This window comes from Oryza sativa, chromosome 5 (genome assembly GCF_034140825.1).
Source record: "Oryza sativa Japonica Group chromosome 5, ASM3414082v1".
NCBI classification, from domain to species: Eukaryota; Viridiplantae; Streptophyta; class Magnoliopsida; order Poales; family Poaceae; genus Oryza; species Oryza sativa.
The window spans coordinates 22,297,155-22,317,374 of NC_089039.1; the positions used below are offsets into that span (position 1 = coordinate 22,297,155).

Consider the following 20,220-nt stretch of genomic DNA (forward strand, 5'->3'; position numbering starts at 1 on the left):
AAGACGCACAACAACGCAAACGTATACAGATCACATGTACACTTTCTGCATTTCTTAAACAAAAACAGTACAAAGAACATTCCATTATTCCATATACCTTCGAGCATGCTTGCCATATAAAGGTGCCATGTCTGAGTCATCCTACCAAAGTAGTCCCAAGGCAAACCCAATCAACCCGACCTAACTAACGCCCTCCGTCTTATCATAGCCGTCCATTGCCACGATCGGGCGGCCGCGCGCGTAGTCACCGACCTTTTCGTAACAATTCAGTTACAATGTAGTACTAGTACAAGTCTATTGTAGCACAGCTTCACGTTGCCGAAGCAGAGGTTGCGGTGCGGTGCCGCCGGTGCGGCTGTCACGTATATGCGCGCAGCGCGCAGACGATCGATTCGTCTGCGCATACGAGCTGACGCCCACTACTAAAAACCCACGGAAACAACGCCACGCGCGGCGTGAGATAGATCGATTCGTTCGATCGAGGCGCGGGACTCGCCCGGTGGATCGCGTTGCGTACGAGCGTACGAGGGAGACCGACGCTGCAGCGCACGTACACACGGGACGCGACGAGACGCTGCAGCGCAGCGCAGCCTCGCGCGCGCACGGCGAGGGGAAGAAACACGCACGCGGGGGCTGGATCGCGCGCTGGCTGGCTGGGGGGAAGCGGCGGTTGGCGAGCAGAGCAGAGTGAGTTCCCGTTTCTTTCTTTGTGTTCCCGGGCTTTTCTCCCATTCATCCACGCGCCACCACGCGGATCCTATTCTTAGGCTCCCGCGGCCGGACCTAACCGGGGCGGTTAAGCGAGGGCCGCACGTTCGCGGGAGGCAGGCTATGGCCACGGCCGCGACGACGACGTCGTCCACGGCAACCACCACCACCACCACCTGCTCGTCACCGTCGTCGACCACCAGCCCCATCCACCCGGCCGTCCCGCACCGGCGGCGCCTCAACGACATCGAGCGCGTCGACTACGCGCACGGCGCCGCGGCCGACGACTGCGCGGCCTGCGGCGGCGTCGCGCCCGACGCCGCCCTCGCGGACGACGACGAGTGCGGCCACGGGCACCCCGTCGTCGGGGCCGTCACGCCCTGCGGCGGCGGCGGGAGGGCGGCGCTGCTGTTGGCGCGGAGGAAGCGCGCGTGGGTCGTCGGGGCGGGCGGGCAGGCGTGGATGAGGGGCGTCGTGCTGTGCCTGCTCGGCCTCGTCGCGGTCGTCGGGTTCTTGGGATCGCACCGGCGAGGCGGAAGCGGCGGCGGTGGCGGTGGCGCAGGCTCTGGCGCCGTTGGCGGCGGCGGCGGCGACGACGGCGGGAGGCTCGTCAAGAAGGTGGAGGTGGCCGACGCCGACGTGATGGGGTGGACGGAGGAGAACCTGACGGCTCTCACGCGCCGCCCGCCCGACCCGCCGGTGCGTACGTGCACTCGCCGTTAATCACTCGATCAACTCTTACTTCACTTGATCGACACTCTTTTATTACCAAGATCATTTAGTCGGTAATAACTACTCCGACATAATCACACCTGCTCTTGGTTTTACTCTGGGAATTCAATGAACTCTCTGAAGTGTGTTTCTTTTCTGATCAAATGGGACTAATGTTCTAATCTAAAAGCATTTTTTAGTCAATGTCTAATCAAAACCATTTTTTTTTGTTACAAAACATTGGTCCAAAGGGAAAAAAAAGAAGAAAAAGAAGATACAGAGGTGTGCTTGCATCTAGGCCAGCTGAGGATTGAGTATATGAGAGAAAGGATGGATGATAACGACAAGGATATTTGCTTGTATTTGTTGCTAGCGTGATTCATTGGCATAAAAAAAAGGGAGGCAGAGACTATATGACATTATGACGTTAGTTTCAGAGTCTAGAAACAAAGCATCCCATTTAAGGCATTTATCTCTCGACTGCTTTTGTGCAAATGATTTCCTTGTTCTTTCCGCTGTTTATTTGTCTCTGCAAATAAGACGCATCGCTTTAGTTCTTTTTTTTCTGGTCGCTGTTGGGCAATTGCGGCCTCGCAAGCTAGTAGTCACTCGTAATGAGATGTTAGGACCTGACTGACCTGCGGTTGGTGCCGTTGAGGTTGCTTTCACTTGTAATTGTCAAGTGATGCATTTCAAGGTGTGAAAAAGGTTTTAGTGCATAAACAGAAAGAGTTTTGCTGGTAAAATATTAATCAATATCACATTTCTGTTCTCTAAACTAATGTTAAGTTTTATTGCACAACTGAGTTTAATTGACTAAAAAGGGACGTAATTTTCCATCAGACAGCTTAATATTGTAATGCTCTTCTTTTGGGGTTTGTGATTGATAGACTTCGTAAGATTCATATTTACCCAATCGGCGGTTCTCTTAGGCGATCGTTTTGAGTCAGAATATATATTGAGAAACCCTTCCTTACCTGGTAGTGGTAGGGACATCAAGATTTATGGCTGTATAGGTTTAGGACAGAGCTGGCAGAGACTGTCCGAAAGCAATATTGTGCTTATGTTCAGACAAGAAATTTCATTCACGAAAGCAAGACATCCATTCAAATGCCGTGCTGTGCGGCCTGAATTTACTCGAGTTTCCTTTATAACATCGACAGATACCTGAGATATGGATGAAGCCAGACAGTGAGGGTTATAGCCAATGCATTGAACGCCCAAAGAACCAGCGCAGTAATTTCCCTCTCTATATCTTTCACTTCAATCTGTTCCAGCTCCAGTTCCATGCTCATGTTCTCTAGTTGGGTGCTCTTATTGCAGGGACTAACAATGCAACTGTCGGTTATCTAATTGTTGATGCAAACGGGGGGCTAAATCAGATGAGAATGGGTGTACGTATCTATTTAAACGGTTTAACATGCAACGCTTTTCAGCTAACCCATACTCCTTCGAAATTATTCTTACAGATAAGTGATATGGTTGCAGTGGCAAAGATCATGAATGCATCACTAGTAATTCCCACTCTAGATCATCAGTCATTCTGGACTGATCCAAGGTCTGTACCTTTTCTACTCAAGGATCATCCCTCATGCCCTTATAAAACATCAAGTAAACTGACCATAAGTCCTTGAATATAGTGATTTCAAAGATATATTCAATGTTGAGCACTTCAAGGAAATATTAAAGGAAGATATTGTAATCGTGGATTCCCTTCCACCAACTTACAAAAGGGTGAAACCCTATATGAGAGCACCTACCTCCTGGTCCAGGGTAGGTGTTCAAAAACATTTGTTCCTGCAATTGCATAGCTTAGAAATTCAGGAAATATGAGCAAGCTAATGAATTGATAGCTCCATTTTGCAGGCTTCCTATTACAGAGATTTTTCAAGGATACTAAGGAAGTACAAAGTAGTGAGGTTTACTCACACAGATTCACGTATAGTCAATAATGGTCTTGCTCCTTCCCTCCAACGTCTCCGTTGTCGTGCAAATTACAAAGCACTTCAATATAGGAAGGAGATAGAGGAGCTCGGTCGCACCCTGGTAGATAGACTGAGAAATGGAATGGATCATTATATTGCACTTCATTTAAGGTATTGAAAATTCAAAACATTCAGAGACCACCTTACTTCATTTCCTGCAAAGAAACCGTTTACAGATCAGCAATCTTCCATTTTGCTTTGTTGATTGATTTACAGATATGAGAAAGACATGCTGTCCTTCACTGGTTGCAATCACAACCTGACAGTACATGAGGCAGATGAACTGACGGACATGCGACTCAAAGTGAGACACTGGAAGGAGAAGGAGATCAACAGTGAGGAGAAGCGACTCCAAGGCGGTTGTCCCATGACTCCTCGTGAAGCTGCTGTCTTCCTCAAAGCTATGGGGTATCCTTCCACCACAAAGATATACATTGTGGCTGGTGAAATATACGGCGCACATAGCATGGATGCATTAAAACTTGAATACCCGAACATCTACACACACTACAGTCTAGCCACAGCAGATGAATTAGAACCTCTTGAGTTGTATCAGAACAGGCTAGCTGCTGTGGATTATATAGTAGCTCTTCAGAGTGATGTTTTTGTATATACATATGACGGAAATATGGCCAGAGCGGTGCAGGGTCACAGAAGATTTGAAGGATTCCGGAAAACTATAAACCCTGATAGGTATGTACCTTCATACAGGTCAAGTTTTTTTTTCTGGTTTTCAACTTACAATATATATATTTTTATCTGTAGGCTGAAGTTTGTAGAGCTCATTGATAAGCTGGATGAAGGTTCCATGGACTGGAATGAATTCCAAAGTGAAGTGAAGAAGCATCATGAAAACAGACTTGGAGGTCCATATGACAGATTACCTGGTGAAAGTCCAAGGCAAGAGGAATACTTCTATTCAAATCCTATCCCTGGGTGCCTCTGCAGAAAGGTACAAAAGACTAGGTAAAATAGATTAATCTCAAAGGGAGATGATTCAGTCTTCAAAAAGACATGAATTGTACAGTCTTCAAAGGAAAATAGTTTCGCAGCTGCATTAAGGATGGAGATGACACTTCCTCACAAGTCACAGATTGCATCAAAGTGGAAGTCCTAGTAAACTGACAGAGACCGGTCATTTTGATTATTTATCCTAGACTGACAACACTCGTAGTTCAGGGCGTGGGGCCAAGAAGTGCTGCATTTTCAAAGAAATGTTCATCCAAGGAAGGAAGATGAGATTCTGAAGTAGTTGAAGAATTAAATGTATCATCGATTATAGGAACAGCCAGAAGGAAAACTCTTCATGGAGGCTGATTGTAGTTAGTCCATACACACTTCCCCTGTTCTTGACGTTATCTGATTCGTTGTAGTGGGCATCTTACATCTGGATGGATTCATAACAGTAATGGAACAAACCACACTATCAGTATAGAATGACAGACAAATATTTCAGTAGCTTAGGTCAGATCAATAATTCTTTGTAATCTAGCAATGTGCCAATGTCATGCACATCAGATTAGCTTCTTGTAAAAGTATGTTCTTTGTTGCAGTGGCATCTGCATCTGCACTATCCTCTAGGAGGAATCAATGTGAGTTTCAGAAACAAATTAGAAACAAAGAAATGCATGAAAACAAAAGGAAAACCGTCTAAGGAAGGTGGCTTCACCCCATGAGACGTTTACCGAGGCAGGAGGCAGTGTCGAGGCGGAAGTCGAAGACGGCGGAGAGGAGGCCTCAGACGCAGAGGAATCGGGACGAGCGGAGGTGGTCGGGGGATGCGAGTGTGCCATGACGGGCCTGAGCGAGCTCAGCGAGCAGTCGGAATCCGGCACTGACCACGGCCACGACGCGGCGGCGGGGTTCGGACGAGGCGAGGAATACAAACCTGCCGGAATCGGGTACCCCACTCGGCCACTCCCCGGAAGAGTAGCGGGAGAGCCGGCGGCGATCCGGCGGCGGCGCGGGGCGCTTCTCCGACACACACGGAGACCGGCAGCCGGAGAGGCCCTTCTCCTTCCGAAAGACACGGGCCGCGCGTCAGCCAAAGTCCAGTTCCAGCCCAATTAACAGATTTAACACAGACCGCACGTCATCCGCAGCCCCATTACGGCCCAACCAATATTGGGCCTCATCAAACATAATACTCTTTGGAATAAGTTCATCTTGGGTCCCTTCATTTTACACCGAATCTCAAAACCAGATACAACCGGTCCCTGAACTAACCGGTGCAAACGAGATCTCTCGGCATTTTGGATTTTGGAAGGCGGTTTTGTCTGACGTGGCACCTTCGTGGTTGGTTTGACTAGGTCTCCGTTCCACGTGGCATTGACATGGCGCTTACGTGGCAATTATATCTCGGAAAAATAACAAAAACCATGGGCCCACATGTCAGCTACACACAAAAAAAATTTAAAAAATTGTGAGGCCCACGTGGGCCCCACATGTCATATCCTCCCCTCACTCAACTTTCCCTCTTCTTCCTCATCGCGCCGCGGCGCCACCTCACAGTCATTGTCTAAGTCCTCACCGCCTCCGATGACAACAACGGCCGAAGCATGCCGGCGGCAGGCCGCAGGCGGCAGAGGTGGCCAAAGAAGGAAGAGGCAGAGAAGGTCGCCGGCCAGCGCGGCAGTTGTGGCGGGTTATCTCCTCCCACCGCCGTTGGTCGCTCGTCGCTCTTATTGCTGAGGTCGGGCGAGGATTTTCTCGATGCCGGGGAGGGGTCGGCAGCGGCAAGCCGCGGGCCGCGGGCCGCGGGCGGCGGAGGTGGCTGGAGGAGGAGGAGGCAAAGAAGGAGGTTGCTGGCGAGCGCGACAGCTGTGGCGGGTTATCTCCTCCCGCCGCTGCTCGCCGCTCATCGCTCTTGTTGACGAGGTCGGGCGAGGATTTTCTAGATGCCGGGGAGGGATCGGTAGTTAGGAGGATGGGGGGTCGGCAGCGGTGGTAGAGGGGTAGAGATGGCGGCATCGTTGCCAAGAACGACCTCCACCGCTCCAACCCGGCTGACACCCACCGAAAATAGAGCTCCTCGCCGGGGATGGCCAGGCACCGTGGGTGGGGGTTCGATGGTGACGGGCGAAGGGAGAGGTGCGCAACGGCCGAGCGTGTCCTCACCGCCGGGATCCAAGGCCGCCGTCGCCAGTCCCCCGGACGACCTCGATTCCCGCGAGCTATCCGCCTGCCCGCCGCCCCGTTGTCGTCACGCGCCGCCGCTCGCCACTGCTCCTTGCAGACTGCAGAGCAAGGGAGAGATAGATGGGGGATAGAGAGAAGAGAGAGGAGTAAGGATGACATGTGGGGCCGACGTGGGTCCCGCCATTTTTTATTATTTTATGTGTGAAACTGATATGTGGGTCCCACGGGTTTTTATTTTTTAATCAAATTGCCACATAAGCGCCATGTCAATGCCACGTGGGACGAAGATCTAGTCAAAGGAGCCACGTAGCACAACGTCAGCCAGAACCGGGAACAATATTGTCCGAGGGACCTCGTTTGTACGGTTTTGTAAGTTAAAGGATGCATTGTACCCGATTTTGCACTGAAGGGACGAATTTTGGACTCGGCAACAAACTGAGGGACGTAAGGTGAACTTATTCCATATCTTTAGTTGGTCTCTGTTCTGTAAATTGGCATATTTCTTGTTCTTTTGTTTGCTTGATCTTTTTTTTTAAAAAAATTAGTTAATACTTAATTAATCATGTAATAATATGAGCTTCGTTTTGTATGCCGGGGAGAAGGGTTGCCAACCCCTCCTTCCGAACACTACAATTCCTAGTTCTGTACAATGCATATGGAACTCTTGAGGCTTATTTCCAACGTTATCGAAGTGCTTGCTCTTAATTGCCCATCCTGAGGAACATTTTGCACAAAGTTATTTTGACTGTATTTTACGAATTTTGGTCTTTTCCTCGGTGAAATTTGTTTGAGCATACACGAGCCACTGACCAGAGCGGAGCATGACAAATACGGGCGTCGAAATGCCGATTGCATCCTTCATCTGGATCTGGATTGGCCCATTATGTCTCTATAAGCTTATTTGGGCCCATAAATTTCACTCAAAAGGAATAAGTCCATTTTACCTCCCACATCTCTTGCCCTTCGTCGAATAACATCCCTCAACTAAATAATTTTTTTAAAAACCGGTGCAAATCAACTCCACATGTGGTTCTGTAAGTGGTTTATGCTGATGTGGCAGCCAGGTCATCAAAGCGATTGAAATAGAAGTGGGTCCCACATGTAAGTGACAAATGCTAAAATAAAAAAGTGGTGGGGTCCACTTGTCAGCCCTATTTTTTCTTATCTTCTTCTTCCCATGTCCCTTCTATCTCTTTCTCGTAGCCGCACGCGCGGAGGCTGATTCGGCCAGCCGATGGCGGTGAACGTTAGTCGGGGGTGGCCTCGGAGGGCTTGAAGACGTGACTCATCTACTCCTACCCCCCGTGTCACCAGGGAGGGGGTGTAAGAGATGGCTTCATGCTAACCTTCCTGAAGGCGGCGAAGACGAACTAGGCGAGGCTCTTGAGCAGCGTGCCCGGTGGCAGTGGCGCCCTTCTCATCCCAGCGAGCTCCTCCTCTGCGCTCGGTGGGCCGCAACCACCCGATGAGCTCCCCGGCGGCTGGCCGGCCGTGGCCTCCCGATGAGCTCCTCTCCCGCGTCCGGCCGGCTGCGGCATCCCGGCGAGCCCCTCCCCCGCGCCTGGCCCGCCGCGCCCTCCCGACGAGCTCCTCCCCAACACCCGCCGCCGCCGCTCGAGCCGATGGAAGGCGTGAGGCTGTAAGATATGAGGAGATGAAAGAGAGATGGGAGGGGTGATAGGTGGCCCCACGTGGGTCCCACCTATTCTTTTTATTGTGAATGCCATCTAGATGCCACGTGGGATGAAGAATTAGTCAATGTGCCATGTGGATGCCACATAAGCTATAACTGGACTCAATACTGTCTTGGGGGTCGATTTGCACCGGTTTTCGGAGATGAGGTAGTCGTTATACCTGGTTTATCTACCCTATAGTTCAACAAATGCTTTTACTCATTCATCATTCATCATGTCACACATCCAATGGCCCAAAATCAACAGAGGAGGTAGATCCGACCGCCCAGCGCATCTCTCGCATCTCCCACCACACAGAGCCGCATCTCCTCTCCTCGCGCTCTCTCCGCATCCTCCACCATCAGCGCCGCATCTCCTCCTCGGCGTCCTAGCGCTCTCTCGCCCCCTCGCCGCCGTGCGCCTCCCCCTCGCTCCCTCGCCGCCGTGCGCCGGATTTTTCATTGAATCGACGCGCTCCTTCTCCGGACTAGGGAGGGGAGGCGCGGCGATGGGCGCCGGCGCGGCGATGTGGGGGAGGCGCGACGAGGGAGGGGTGGCGCGGCGATTTTTCGCAATACGGAGGGGCGCGCGGTGCGATGGTGGTGCGGACTACGGAGGAGGGTCGCGCCTCCCCCACATCGCCGCGCCGGCGCCCACCGCTCTCCACCGCGTCTCCGCCGCCCATCGCTCTCCACCGCGCCGCCATTGCGCCTACGCCCTCCCTCTCTTTCAGGTCGCCTCCCCCGCCGATTACCTCGCGATTCCCAACCCTAACCCCCGCCGCCGGCGCGTAGCGCCGCCGCCGCCCCTGCTGCCCAGGATCCCCCCGCCTTTTCTCCTTCCGCCCACCTGCCACCGACGCCGCCACCCCTGGCAGTGACTCCTCCTCCCCGCCGCCAACGCCACCGCCGTCGACGCCTACTCCTGTGGCAGTGTGGAGGACTGCTGCTTCCCTGTCTCCATCAGGTGTGTGCACGATTTGTGTTTGTTAAAATGCTTATGTGAAAAAGCTGTGGGTATACAATGATATGCTGCAGATTATCTTTTCCTGTTATAGGTTGATCAATAATGGTTTCCTTAATTCAACTTTCATATTGCTGAATCTTTTGGTCTACATTGATAGCTGATGCATTGGGGTGTGATTATACAAATGATTTCTGTTGGTAATGATTTTTCCCTACCTTGCAGACAGAGGAATACCGGACAGTTTTTTTTCTTTCTTTTCTTCTGTTGGGGTGGGTTCATTTCAGAAATACCCAATTTGTTAGGTTGACCACATGTCCCCATTTTGATCTGCAAGGTCACAGACAATTCTCTTGTAATGTGTATGTGCATTGTTTGTCAGAAACCTGTCGAATGGGAGGCACCATCATAATTATATGATCTAATAATATGAAGTAACCATCAACTGATCTGAGTGTGGAGGTAATTTCTAACCCTCACCTCTGATGTTTGATGAATTTCATTTTCTCGTATATACTTTGTTTGACCAGATTTCCTGCTATGTAAATACACATATATGATTGTGTACATACTAGCTAGATCTTTCCTCTTAGAGCATGGACAATATAATGGTTCAGGCGACTATTATCTACATAATCTAGACCACACAATAGAATATTTTAAGCAGATTTTTCATAAGTGCCAACCACTGCCTATGTTTTGCTATTAATATATAGTATAGTTCCTTTCGAGAATTTGCACAAAGTCTATAGAAAATCAGAATATAAGTGCGACCACGGCCTTCCTGAAAGTTAGAAAAATCTTCTCAAGCATATAGCATATAGTCTGATGGTCATTTCATAAAAATCTCTTGATATGATTTTATAAGTGAACATACCAAATTAGTTTGAATGTACATTGTTCGTTTTCACGGGATTCCGACATCCGTTGTCAGTGATCGAGATCCTGTTTTCACTGGGCACTTTTGGAGTGAGCTTTTCCGGTTGGCTGGTGTCAAACTACATATGAGCTCGGCATTTCAGAACACTAGGACAAATAACATGTTGTATACATTCTGGGATGCCTGAATATATGGTTGCTTATGATGGAATCAGAAAATGATAAGTTCTGCAGTATTTTCAAATGCGGAAGCTGATTTAGAATTTGAGAATGTTGGCTCATGATGACAACAACTCTGTACATGTACATTCTGCAGATAGAGAAGCTTTTCTTGATTGAAGCATTTTAAGACTTGTACTACACCAGATGTGCCCCCTTGAGAAACAAAGGTTAGTGTTCTGCTATCGAGTTTTTTTTTAGATTGTAGCAAATAGAGATTTTGTTAATTTTTAATCAAATGTGAAGCTAAACTTCTCATTAATCTGGGATTGTTTTCCATAATTGTCCCGGTGTCAGAGATTGACAATTGATTTCACAACCAAATGAAAGGTAGTGTTTTTCTGGGAATGCCATCAGGGGCGCAGATCTGAGTGTAGTCAAAATCCTTCAATTTTTCAAATCCGTTTGGTAAAAGTTACCACTTTCTGAATTCCATGCAAGGACTGACTTATGAAAATTTTACTGTATATTATTGTTCTATAATTTGTTTATAAAAGTAATGCAGTAATGCTATAGGAATGATGGGACCCTAGGAGTTAGTGGCATATATCATCGACACACTTGCATGGCCAGGGGAATTATAACTCAGGTGCTCACCGAGGATCAACTGTCCAGGATCCAGGATTTTTAGCATTTGTTTTATTGAACGCTGGAATTACTTTTCTCCTCGTGCCATCTAAAGGTAACTTCAAAGCTAAATGGCTGGCCATGTATAATCCTAGGAGCATAAATATTTTTACAAACTATATAAATTTCTTTGTGAAATTTTAATAGTGATTCAGTGTTGCAACGGGAAATGCTATATACATGGCCAGCCATTTATATTCAGTGTTTAAGTCGATATATTGACCACAGATTTGGTTTATATCAGTAAATGGCCATGTTTTTTTCCCAAGTTATGTTTCTAAATATGTAGACTGTGGTACGATATTTATAAAGTTCAAGTTGTCTTTGTTTCCCAGAAAATCTTAGGTCTAGCAGACTTACTTAGTTTCTGTTTACAAATGAATAATCGGGTAGTGAATACTATACCTGTATATTTGTACTACTCTCTTATTTAGTAATGTATCTAAAATAATGTAGACTGTACTACAATATTTATTTAGATGCATATGCTCAATTTTTATATAAGTATATGCTGCTTTTACATTACTTTTGTTTGAATGTACATGCTGATATGAAATTTGGAGAGCTTTCTTGGAATGTACGCTGTTAAGAAAATTTAGATAAATTAAATCCTTATGCCTTATATTGTTTCTTAAACACACCTATAAGTTTGATTGGAGAAGGGGACATTAACCAATTGCTTGAAAAAGGTGTTTTGTTAGCTCAAGATATGGTGGAATATTTACAACTGTTTTAGTAACTCCCAGATAATCTTTCTCTACATACATGCATAACTAATTTCTCTAGGATAATGACACATTTCTGATTCGTTAAGGGCAAACTTTGAAGTACATCTGTTATGCGCGAGATATTCAGTTTATATTTCTAAACTTGGGTGCACTTTGAATCAGGACGAATAGGCTCAGTTGGATCAGTTGAATATAAAGAAGTGGTGTGCGATTAGTTTTTTTTGTAAATAGCTCAAGTTAGTTTTCTTCCTTGTAGGATAGTTACAAAAAAATAAGGTAAACTTGCATTTCTTGCATGAGCAAAGTTCATTACAACCTATCTAAGTATAATTTCCTGAAGAGTGTTTATAGCTGAAGTTGTTTCTTCTAATTTTGCTGAGGTTAACCCTCCTATGGCATGCATCCTTCTAAATTTTGCTGAGGTAAACCCTCCTGAAATTAGTAGGGTGCACGAAATACTACTGTTTTTTTAATTTTTGTACAGTGGCATTGAACATGGTTTTGCTCTTTGAGATATGATGCTTCCCTCATGATCAATGAAGATTTGCATTACTTTAGGTGATCTGCTCATGTTTGGGTGTTTGGGTAAGGAGGAGAAGAAATGGCTGGGGTGTCGGTGGTAATGAGGTTGTTGTTTCAGTTATACAGTTCCGCATAATTGTGTGACGTCCTGACTAATCCTGACTAATCTGTATGACCTTTTCTTCCATTTACAAATGCTTGTGTCTCTCCAGTTCACCTGTGAGGGAGATATGAAATCAGGTATGAGTAATTCTTGTGGTTTTGCTTCTTTTTCTGGACACACTTATTTTCATCCATTTTGCAGCAAGCAATAGTTAGGTATGAGAAAGAATGTGCCTTACAATTAACTGTCAGTGGTACACATAAAACTATTCATTTACTCTTCTTTCCTGGTCATATTGATACAGGTTAGTTTATGCTCTTACTCGAAAAAAAAAACAAAGTACATGGTCTTACTATTTGACCGTTTGATTAATTATATAAGTTTCTGAGAAAGCCCTGAATTCGATGTACTAGACTCGATTGTTATAGGCAACTAAGTAAAAAAAACAAGGTGATCCAATAAAGTATTAAAACACCCATGGATCATGTTGCTACCCTGTGGTGATGAAAAGAGACATAAGTGCTAGCTACTATTTTTTGTTTAATCATGAAACAGAGGCTTCATGAAACCAGATCAAGCAAGTCAAATGGGATTGCATCATAGGTAAGATCAAAGTTTTCCCCTTTTTGACATCAACAGCGTATTCTTTTGTCTGTAGAGATTGTATATTTGTTTTCATTCATAGAGGTTACATCATATCCAAGAGAGTGCCAAATCTGTCATGTAGCATTTGTCTTTTTTTTTTTACCCGGCCTCTACATCCAACTGGATATATGCAACCTTTTTAAATTAAGAACTTAGCCCTCAAATAACCCAATCTGAAATTCGCTCCTATAGCGATTTAAATTCAGGACCTTGGGGTGCTACTCAGGTTACTGCAACCATTAGGCTACATACCCTTTTACATGTTGCATTTGTCTAGATTATTGCATTTATAAGCAGTAAATCTTTTTCGGAGCAAATAGCATTTGTGCAGTGACCAAGGGTACTATCTTCTTGATTTGCTTGCAGTCTCCCATTGTTTGCTGAGACCATCAATACTCTTGCATGGATGATGGTTCAATTGAATAATTAGGAACTGCAATACTGGACGAGGCTTGTTTGAGTTTTCTTTAGTTCTCTTCAATAAGTTACCTCTTTAATTATATGGCTTCAAACTTTTTCATATTCCCGAGAGCATGTCTGTATGGCACCAAACTGTTCACCTGAGCAAATGGTCCAATAATGAATTGTGCTTTGTCATGGTACGTTGCTAACTGTTTGGGCCTTCTGGTGCAATTTTATCATTGAGATATTTTGTGCAGTGATGAAATGCATATTTGTATTGTACGATACTTTTATATTATCAATAGTAATTTACTTTAATTATTTTTTCAATTTTAAAAGTTGACCTGTTAAATGAGGTTTCACAGGTGCATTAAAATTTATTGTGTTACAATGAAACCTGTTGCTACAACAATCCTAGGATATCAATGTGTTACCTAGGTGCACTTCTTGGGTGATGAGTTGTGGGAGTTGTCCATATCCTCCTGGAAAATGTGTTGACAGGTTATGCGAGGTTCTAGGACAGAGACATGGGGATATAGTTCTAGGACGGAAATATGGGGAGAGATATGTATATCGTTAGGCGTGAAGTTCTGATGGTAAATTTATGGAGAAAAATTTGATATTGACCGAATGTATCTGTGTGCAAATTGTAGATAAAAGAATGTCAAATGTTCTGTTTTGGAGAAGACATGAAACAATTCGTGTTATAATATTGGTGCATATACCTTTTATGCAAATATTTAATTAATTTATATTCTGTGCATATATAAGATGCGATTAATTGCTCCATCTAAATTTACTACTCCCTTTCACAAAAATTAAAACATATGATTTTTTGAATTATTTTAATTTACTACTCTCTTTCACAAAAATTAAAACATGCGATTTTTGAATTATTTTATCTTGGGGTTTTGCGTTTGACTACAATTTTATATTTCAACAACTTTATAAAATACAATAAATTTGTGATAAAGGGGAGTTATTATTTTAATGATAAATATGGGCAGATCATTTAGCATTCGGATAAAGACATGTATATCTTGCTTGGATATTTGTATTTTAGACATGTTTTGAATATGTTTCTTCAAAAGTTATTTTGATTTGTATTGTTAAATATTACCGTAGCGTTAGCACGGGCAGATTACTAGTTCGACGAAGGCAAGAGATGAGGGAGGTAAAATAGACTTATTCCCACTCAAAAAGCTTAAAATGACATAAGCCCGATACTAAACTAAAGGCCCATTATTAGTATAAAACACTGCTGGCCCACCGCGTTCTTCCGCCTTTACTGTAGGAGTGTTAGGTTTAGGGCTTCCGCCGCCGCCTCCTCCTCCAAAACCTCGTCGGCGCGCCGCCGCGGCCAAGCCGCTGTGCTGTACAAGAACCGGTTCGGCGACAACGTAAGTTCCGTGCCCGACGAGGTATTTGTTCGCTGCCCCCTCCTCCTCCTCTTCAGTGTTCCTTTTTTTTCTCCGAGAGCATCGGTGATGTTACATCCATCTAAACTCATCCTTGCACTATGAGGTCACCGGTGAAGAAAAAATTGGGGGAATATGTAGTCTGAGATGCTCTGTTGATCCTCTCCTTGGATCATTCTTTTCTACTGAGCTGATGACGCGGCTGGAGATTTCAGCTGCTGTTTGTTTTCGTTTTCTGAAGCCTGAGAGCACCAGTGATGTTTACATCCACACTCATCCTTGCACTATGAGGTTATTACCAGTGAAGAAATCATTGGGGGAATATGTAGTCTGAGTTGCTCCTGCTTTTCCTTTCTCGCGATTCTGCTTTAATTTGTGGATTTATGGTTGATTTTTTTTGGCTTTGCCTTTATGCTTCTTGATTCCTCTCGTGGATTTGTGGTTGATTTTTGGCTTTGCCTTTATGCTTCTTGGGTTCCTCTCGTGAATACTGATTTCAGCTTCTTTCTGTGGCTTGATAGCCACCAGGTAGATGGGGAAGGCAAAGCGTGCGTCGATTTTTATCAGGCTTGTTTCAGCAGCTGGAACCGGGTTTTTCTATGTGAAGCGCAAGAATCCTCGTCGGATCACAGAGAAGCTTGAATTTAGGAAGTATGATCCACGAGTTAACAAGCATGTTCTCTTTACAGAAGCAAAGATGAAGTGAGATGGTGCTGGGCAAATCTTCTCCACAATGTGCAAAGCTGAATAACCTGCAAAAAAAACTCGTGTCAGGATTCAGGAACCTGTCTACTGTTAAGAATGCTATGATCAGTTTATCACCCTGTTCTGGTTCCAGCGTTTTATGCAGACAATTTCAACAAGTATGAGTTTGATCTTGATTAGCACTGGAATTCTGATGTTATGCATGTTGGTTTTGTTTTTTGGAATGGGCTGTAAGCCTGCAAACTAGGAATGCTTTGATTGTTTTACCATATCCCCGTTAAAGCAAAATTCTATCATGGCAACTTGTAGATAGGATTCACCATACTGAATTTGACTGTATGTATTCCTTTAAACATGTTTGTCAATACCTGGAAGTTATCTTGAATTTGGCCATGATCTGCATTGAGACAAATGATTCAGTGTACCTTCTTTTTTTTAACATTGGTTTGGAAAACACTACAAAATTCCTTTGGAAACATTGTAAAATTCTCCGATCCAAATGGAGCCTAAACATGTGTGATTTGTAAGATTGGCAGGACCTGGTATTCTTCTTGAATATGCTGCAACCTGTACTGTAAGTTGTAACAGAAGTAGTTTAGACTCTACAATCTGAACTTGTTTGACAAGAACTCAAGATAAAGGACTTCAGCTGCTCCACAAGTTTTACCTGACCTGGCGATATCTGCTGTTAAGCAACACTGGGACTTCTCCGGGCTTCTCTTCATCACACGGATCACTGGACCTGGCTTGCTCATTGCTGCATTTTGATCATGGATTTTATCGTCGATGGTTGCTGAAAGCGTTTCAGTGTTGCAAATTTACATTTCTTTTTGTGCTTACGACCTTTCAGAATTGTAATATTGTAATTTTTCTCCTGCTCTATCGAAAAAAATTACAGCCGTTCGCATCTAGAATTTGTGTGGGCCGTTTGCTTTAAAGCTCCTGTACCGAAGGCTTCTTGTATCGTCTTGGGCTTGTGGGACAACACAAATTCGCAATTGTTTAGCTCAAAAACCTTGTTACTCCAAACAAAATGAAACATTTCAATCGATCAGTTAGACAGTAACAAAGAAACAGAAGAATTTCCTGGAGAATAAGCATTCGTAGTGGTGGACCAAATCGCTCGTCAGAATGTCAGAATCTGGCTCTAGCGACGGGTTCCTAGTTTCAAAGGAGGGCCAAACTTGGGCCTTTCCTTTTGCCGGGCGTGTTACAGCCTGGTAATTGGGCTTGGTCTTAGCTTATGCTTTCTTCTGCAACAGCAACCGCTCGTGTGACCTGGACCACTTTGCCTGACTGAAAACACTTGAACCTCTGCTACAATTTCACCCAAAAGAAACTACAAACTTCTGCAAAGTGGATAGCACATAACAGCATTCTTTTGGGTACCCTAGGTTGTCTTTAGTCCTCGTAGTGCTCGATTGACATCTGATATGGTAGTACAGTAGTTCCTCATCTTTTAGTGAATTTCTCCAATGGTGGTTGCCTGGTTGGCCCTGGTTAGATGTTTCAAAAATATTCAGCATGTATAATGTATTAATCCAACTAAACTGTGGGAGCTCGACAAGACTAGGCTGTGTATCACAGGTGCAGACTTGCAGAACTAATGCTCACCTTGGTTTTGTTTTTGTTTTGAAGAAATGCTCATCTTGTTCCTGGACATCTGAAATACTACAGTTTTTTTTTCGCAAACGCGTAAAAAAATTACACGTCATCATATTAGAAGAGAGCAAGATTTTAATATACAACGTAACAGGCCATGGAGACATTTGCCAGGGGAATGGAAGAAAAAAAAAAGAACACGGAAAGGAAACGAAAAAAGAACTGCTAACGAAAAAACTGCTCCTATATAGAGGGAGGAAAAAACGGTGGAGCCACCCTAATGTCCCAACAAGTCTTCAAAACCTACGGTGCCAACAACAGACCACAACCAGACTTCCTGAAGAATGGACTCCAAGACCACAAAGACCGAGACGAAAGAGACCACAGAGACTACAGTTCACAATCAGTAAATGATCATATCTTGTTAAAAGGCTGCGGCATTATCTACTTACATTTTAACAAATGCAACGCAATTATCACCGAGACAATTGCAACACACGCATGTTTTCGGTAGCTTATGTATTATGGATTATCACGGTGCACTTCCCAAGCTTTTAAACGGTACACCTTTTGCAAAACCTTTCTTCGTTCGTATTTCTTAGAGAACTTTTCAAAATTAACTTATGAACTTTACAAAATGCAATTCCCTCGAGTAAACTCAGTTTCATTTCACCATCCACTGTTTATAAAGAGTACGCGTTTTCTAATTTCGCTTCAAATCCTTACAGGTAATCCCCTTTTAAAATGATGCCTACAACAACGATGAACGATGATAAATTGGGTAGCTGCCATATGCACATGCCACTTCATGACGACTATTCCCTCCGTCCCAAAATATAACAACTTTTGGTTGGATGGGATATATCCTAGTACTATGAATCTGGATATGCCTCTTGTCTAGATTCGTAGTACTATGATAGGTTCTATCCATAAAAAAATTACTATATATTGGGACAGAAGGAGTACAAAGCTATAGGTAGCTAGCCCTGTATAGTGAAATAAATCTAGAGGATTCCATGATCTTGCTTGCAGCCCTGCGCCGTCAGTACAGTTTTAATGTAGGTCTTAGCTTGATCGTCTTCGACATGTCTGCCTCCGGTACGTTGCCATCCTGCGTTGCAATCATGGCGCGATCGAGCTAACCTGCAACCTAATCCTTGCCATGATTCTAGTGTCTCCTCGTCTCTTTGTCACGAAATGTTGCTCCTGTTTTTATCTGCTCCTACTCATCTTATTCATCATGTTTTGAGGCATTAATTTCTTACCACAACATTTGGTTTGAGTGTTCGCCAATCGACGTCCATGACGCCACAACATATGGCCCTATTTACATACATTTATTCTGCGTGATTATATTGAATCCTCTATCCTGCAAAGCCTACCTATATATCAGCCATGGCATTAACTCGACCTGATTCTTTTCACGCTTTAGTAATGACAATGCTGCTGCTACGACATCCACAGTGTGCCTTTGCATCAATACGTGCTTGTACACATGTAGTACTGTCATCGCCACTAAATGTGCTGCAAGTACGTACTTGCTAGAAAATCTCTAGCCATTATAGACTGTAATATCGGTTGCTAGTACACACCTCGCCTCTCTCCGTTAATTTATAGCCTTCCATTGGTTGCTGTCTGAATTTATGGAGACGCAAGCTAGCTAGAGTTCCTACTTCCTCTTATAATTCGGAAGATTCTTCTGCTCTGCACACTGATATTACATATATGGACACAATTGTTCATACATGCATGTCATTGTTTTCCTTTTGCCATCTTGCTTGGCTGCTTTCCATTAATAATTGGTTGCAAAGCTCCAGTAATTGTCTGCTATCTTATCTTTTACAATACATATCAAGTGCAACAAATGTCTGAGGAAAGTGTGGTAGAGGTCACCAACCAAACCATCTTTAGTTACTGCACCCAAATCACTACTAGCATTCACTATACATATATGCTTCTGTTGGACTGATTATTTGTTTGCTGTGCATGCAGCAGGAGTGTTTCAATACTCAGTGGGAGTAGAAAGACTGAGCATGCAGCTAACAGCCTAGGACCAAGAGAGTAGGTATCAAGCCTGGCTCCAAAGGCACTTGTTAGCTAGAAATGACTTAACAATTAGGCCCTGTTTAGTTTCCAGAAAGTTTTTTTCAAAAACATCCCATCGAATCTTTGAACACATGCATAAAGCATTAAATATAGATAAAAACAAAAACTAATTGCACAGTTAAAGGCGAAATTGCGAGACGAATCTTTTGAGCCTAATTAGTCCATGATTAGCCATAAGTGCTACAGTAACCCACATGTGCTAATGACGGATTAATTAGGCTCAAAAGATTCGTCTCGCGGTTTCCATGCGAGTCATAAAATTAGTTTTTTTATTCGTGTCCGAAAACCCCTTCCGACATCCGGTCAAACGTTCGATGTGACACCCAAAAATTTTCATTTCGCGAACTAAACGGGGCCTTAATCACACCTTGCTTAGAGGTTACAAAGACTATCTAGGACTTAATTGATGTTGTTAGTATGCTAGCAGTACAGTGTATGGATTGTTCCTTTGTTAATTATTGCCATTGTGGGACGGTTGACGCCTAACCACTGCTAGCTAATCCCCTTTTCTCTTTCAGGGCTTCAAAGTTCAAAGAGAGGGTAGCATCATGCTTGCTTTAGTCAGAAGAAAGTCACTCACATCCCTACTGTTCTAGCTTTCAGTTGAGATCAACTCAATCAAAGATGCCATGCCTTCGAACTATACAAGCAAATCGCATGCCCCTGCTTATAGTCACTGGACGGAGGGTCCTATGATCTTTGGGCCCCACTTTCGGTGACATTATGTACTTCAGAAGGATGGAGAAATTAGAGAATTTATTAGAAGTAGGAGTATTGTATATGTGTCTCCGGGAATGGACCATATATGGGGATATGGATAGCTGAATGGAAACAGCACGAAAACATAAAATATTTTTTGAACTTTGCCGTTTGGATAGTAGCAGGGTTGGTGATACTTTGCGTCTTTGGTTGTTAAGCAGTTAGCATGACGTTCTGGTCATTTTGCTGCTTCTATTATTTCGCTAGATTCCCTCTACTTTGCCTTTGCCGGTTTTGCCATGCTTTTAACAGTTTCCTGTTGTGCTTCCATGCATGTTACTGAACTAGTTAGTATCGTCTAAATTTGATGAACTTCTTTCTTTTTTT

General features: G+C 44.3%; 2 protein-coding genes, 1 long non-coding RNA gene and 3 other non-coding genes across 10 annotated transcripts; 5 read left to right on the forward strand and 1 right to left on the reverse strand.

The window, feature by feature from the left end:
* The first annotated feature begins 345 nt into the window (after nt 1-345).
* LOC4338963 (O-fucosyltransferase 19) lies at nt 346-5,029 on the forward strand. 2 transcript variants are annotated; one of them, XM_015781945.3, is made up of 9 exons: nt 346-687; nt 768-1,407; nt 2,583-2,655; nt 2,743-2,813; nt 2,889-2,977; nt 3,060-3,192; nt 3,286-3,515; nt 3,621-4,097; nt 4,170-5,029. In XM_015781945.3, exons 2-9 carry the CDS (start codon nt 832-834, stop codon nt 4,372-4,374), a joined length of 1,854 nt encoding a protein of 617 aa, XP_015637431.1. In that variant the 5' UTR covers nt 346-687; nt 768-831; the 3' UTR covers nt 4,375-5,029. The 2 variants fall into 2 exon arrangements, with proteins under 2 accessions (XP_015637431.1, XP_025881577.1); XM_026025792.2 differs by lacking the exon at nt 346-687 and having other exon boundaries at nt 692-1,407.
* LOC107280830 (uncharacterized) lies at nt 2,899-3,692 on the reverse strand. Its single transcript, XR_001545703.3, has 3 exons — nt 3,552-3,692; nt 3,349-3,474; nt 2,899-3,216 (listed from the first exon to the last, which is right to left on the reverse strand). It is a non-coding gene; the product is annotated as an uncharacterized lncRNA (long non-coding RNA).
* A 3,523-nt stretch (nt 5,030-8,552) lies between the features above and the next one.
* Nucleotides 8,553-13,512, forward strand: LOC9268261 (uncharacterized). Its single transcript, XR_010741483.1, has 5 exons — nt 8,553-9,181; nt 9,561-9,640; nt 10,374-10,446; nt 10,793-12,859; nt 13,268-13,512. It is a non-coding gene; the product is annotated as an uncharacterized protein (transcript).
* Nucleotides 13,513-14,584: 1,072 nt separating this feature from the next.
* LOC136351123 (uncharacterized) lies at nt 14,585-15,838 on the forward strand. 4 transcript variants are annotated; one of them, XM_066310665.1, is made up of 2 exons: nt 14,585-14,724; nt 15,243-15,838. In XM_066310665.1, the coding sequence occupies exon 2, from the start codon at nt 15,254-15,256 to the stop codon at nt 15,425-15,427; it is 174 nt and encodes a 57-aa protein (XP_066166762.1). In that variant the 5' UTR covers nt 14,585-14,724; nt 15,243-15,253; the 3' UTR covers nt 15,428-15,838. The 4 variants fall into 4 exon arrangements, with proteins under 4 accessions (XP_066166762.1, XP_066166765.1, XP_066166763.1 ...); XM_066310668.1 differs by having other exon boundaries at nt 15,250-15,838; XM_066310666.1 differs by having other exon boundaries at nt 14,585-14,703.
* LOC112939120 (small nucleolar RNA snoR26) lies at nt 14,779-14,874 on the forward strand. The gene has a single exon (XR_003242662.1). It is a non-coding gene; the product is annotated as a small nucleolar RNA snoR26 (small nucleolar RNA).
* LOC112939121 (small nucleolar RNA snoR26) lies at nt 14,967-15,062 on the forward strand. Its single transcript, XR_003242663.1, has one exon. It is a non-coding gene; the product is annotated as a small nucleolar RNA snoR26 (small nucleolar RNA).
* Nucleotides 15,839-20,220: the final 4,382 nt, after the last annotated feature.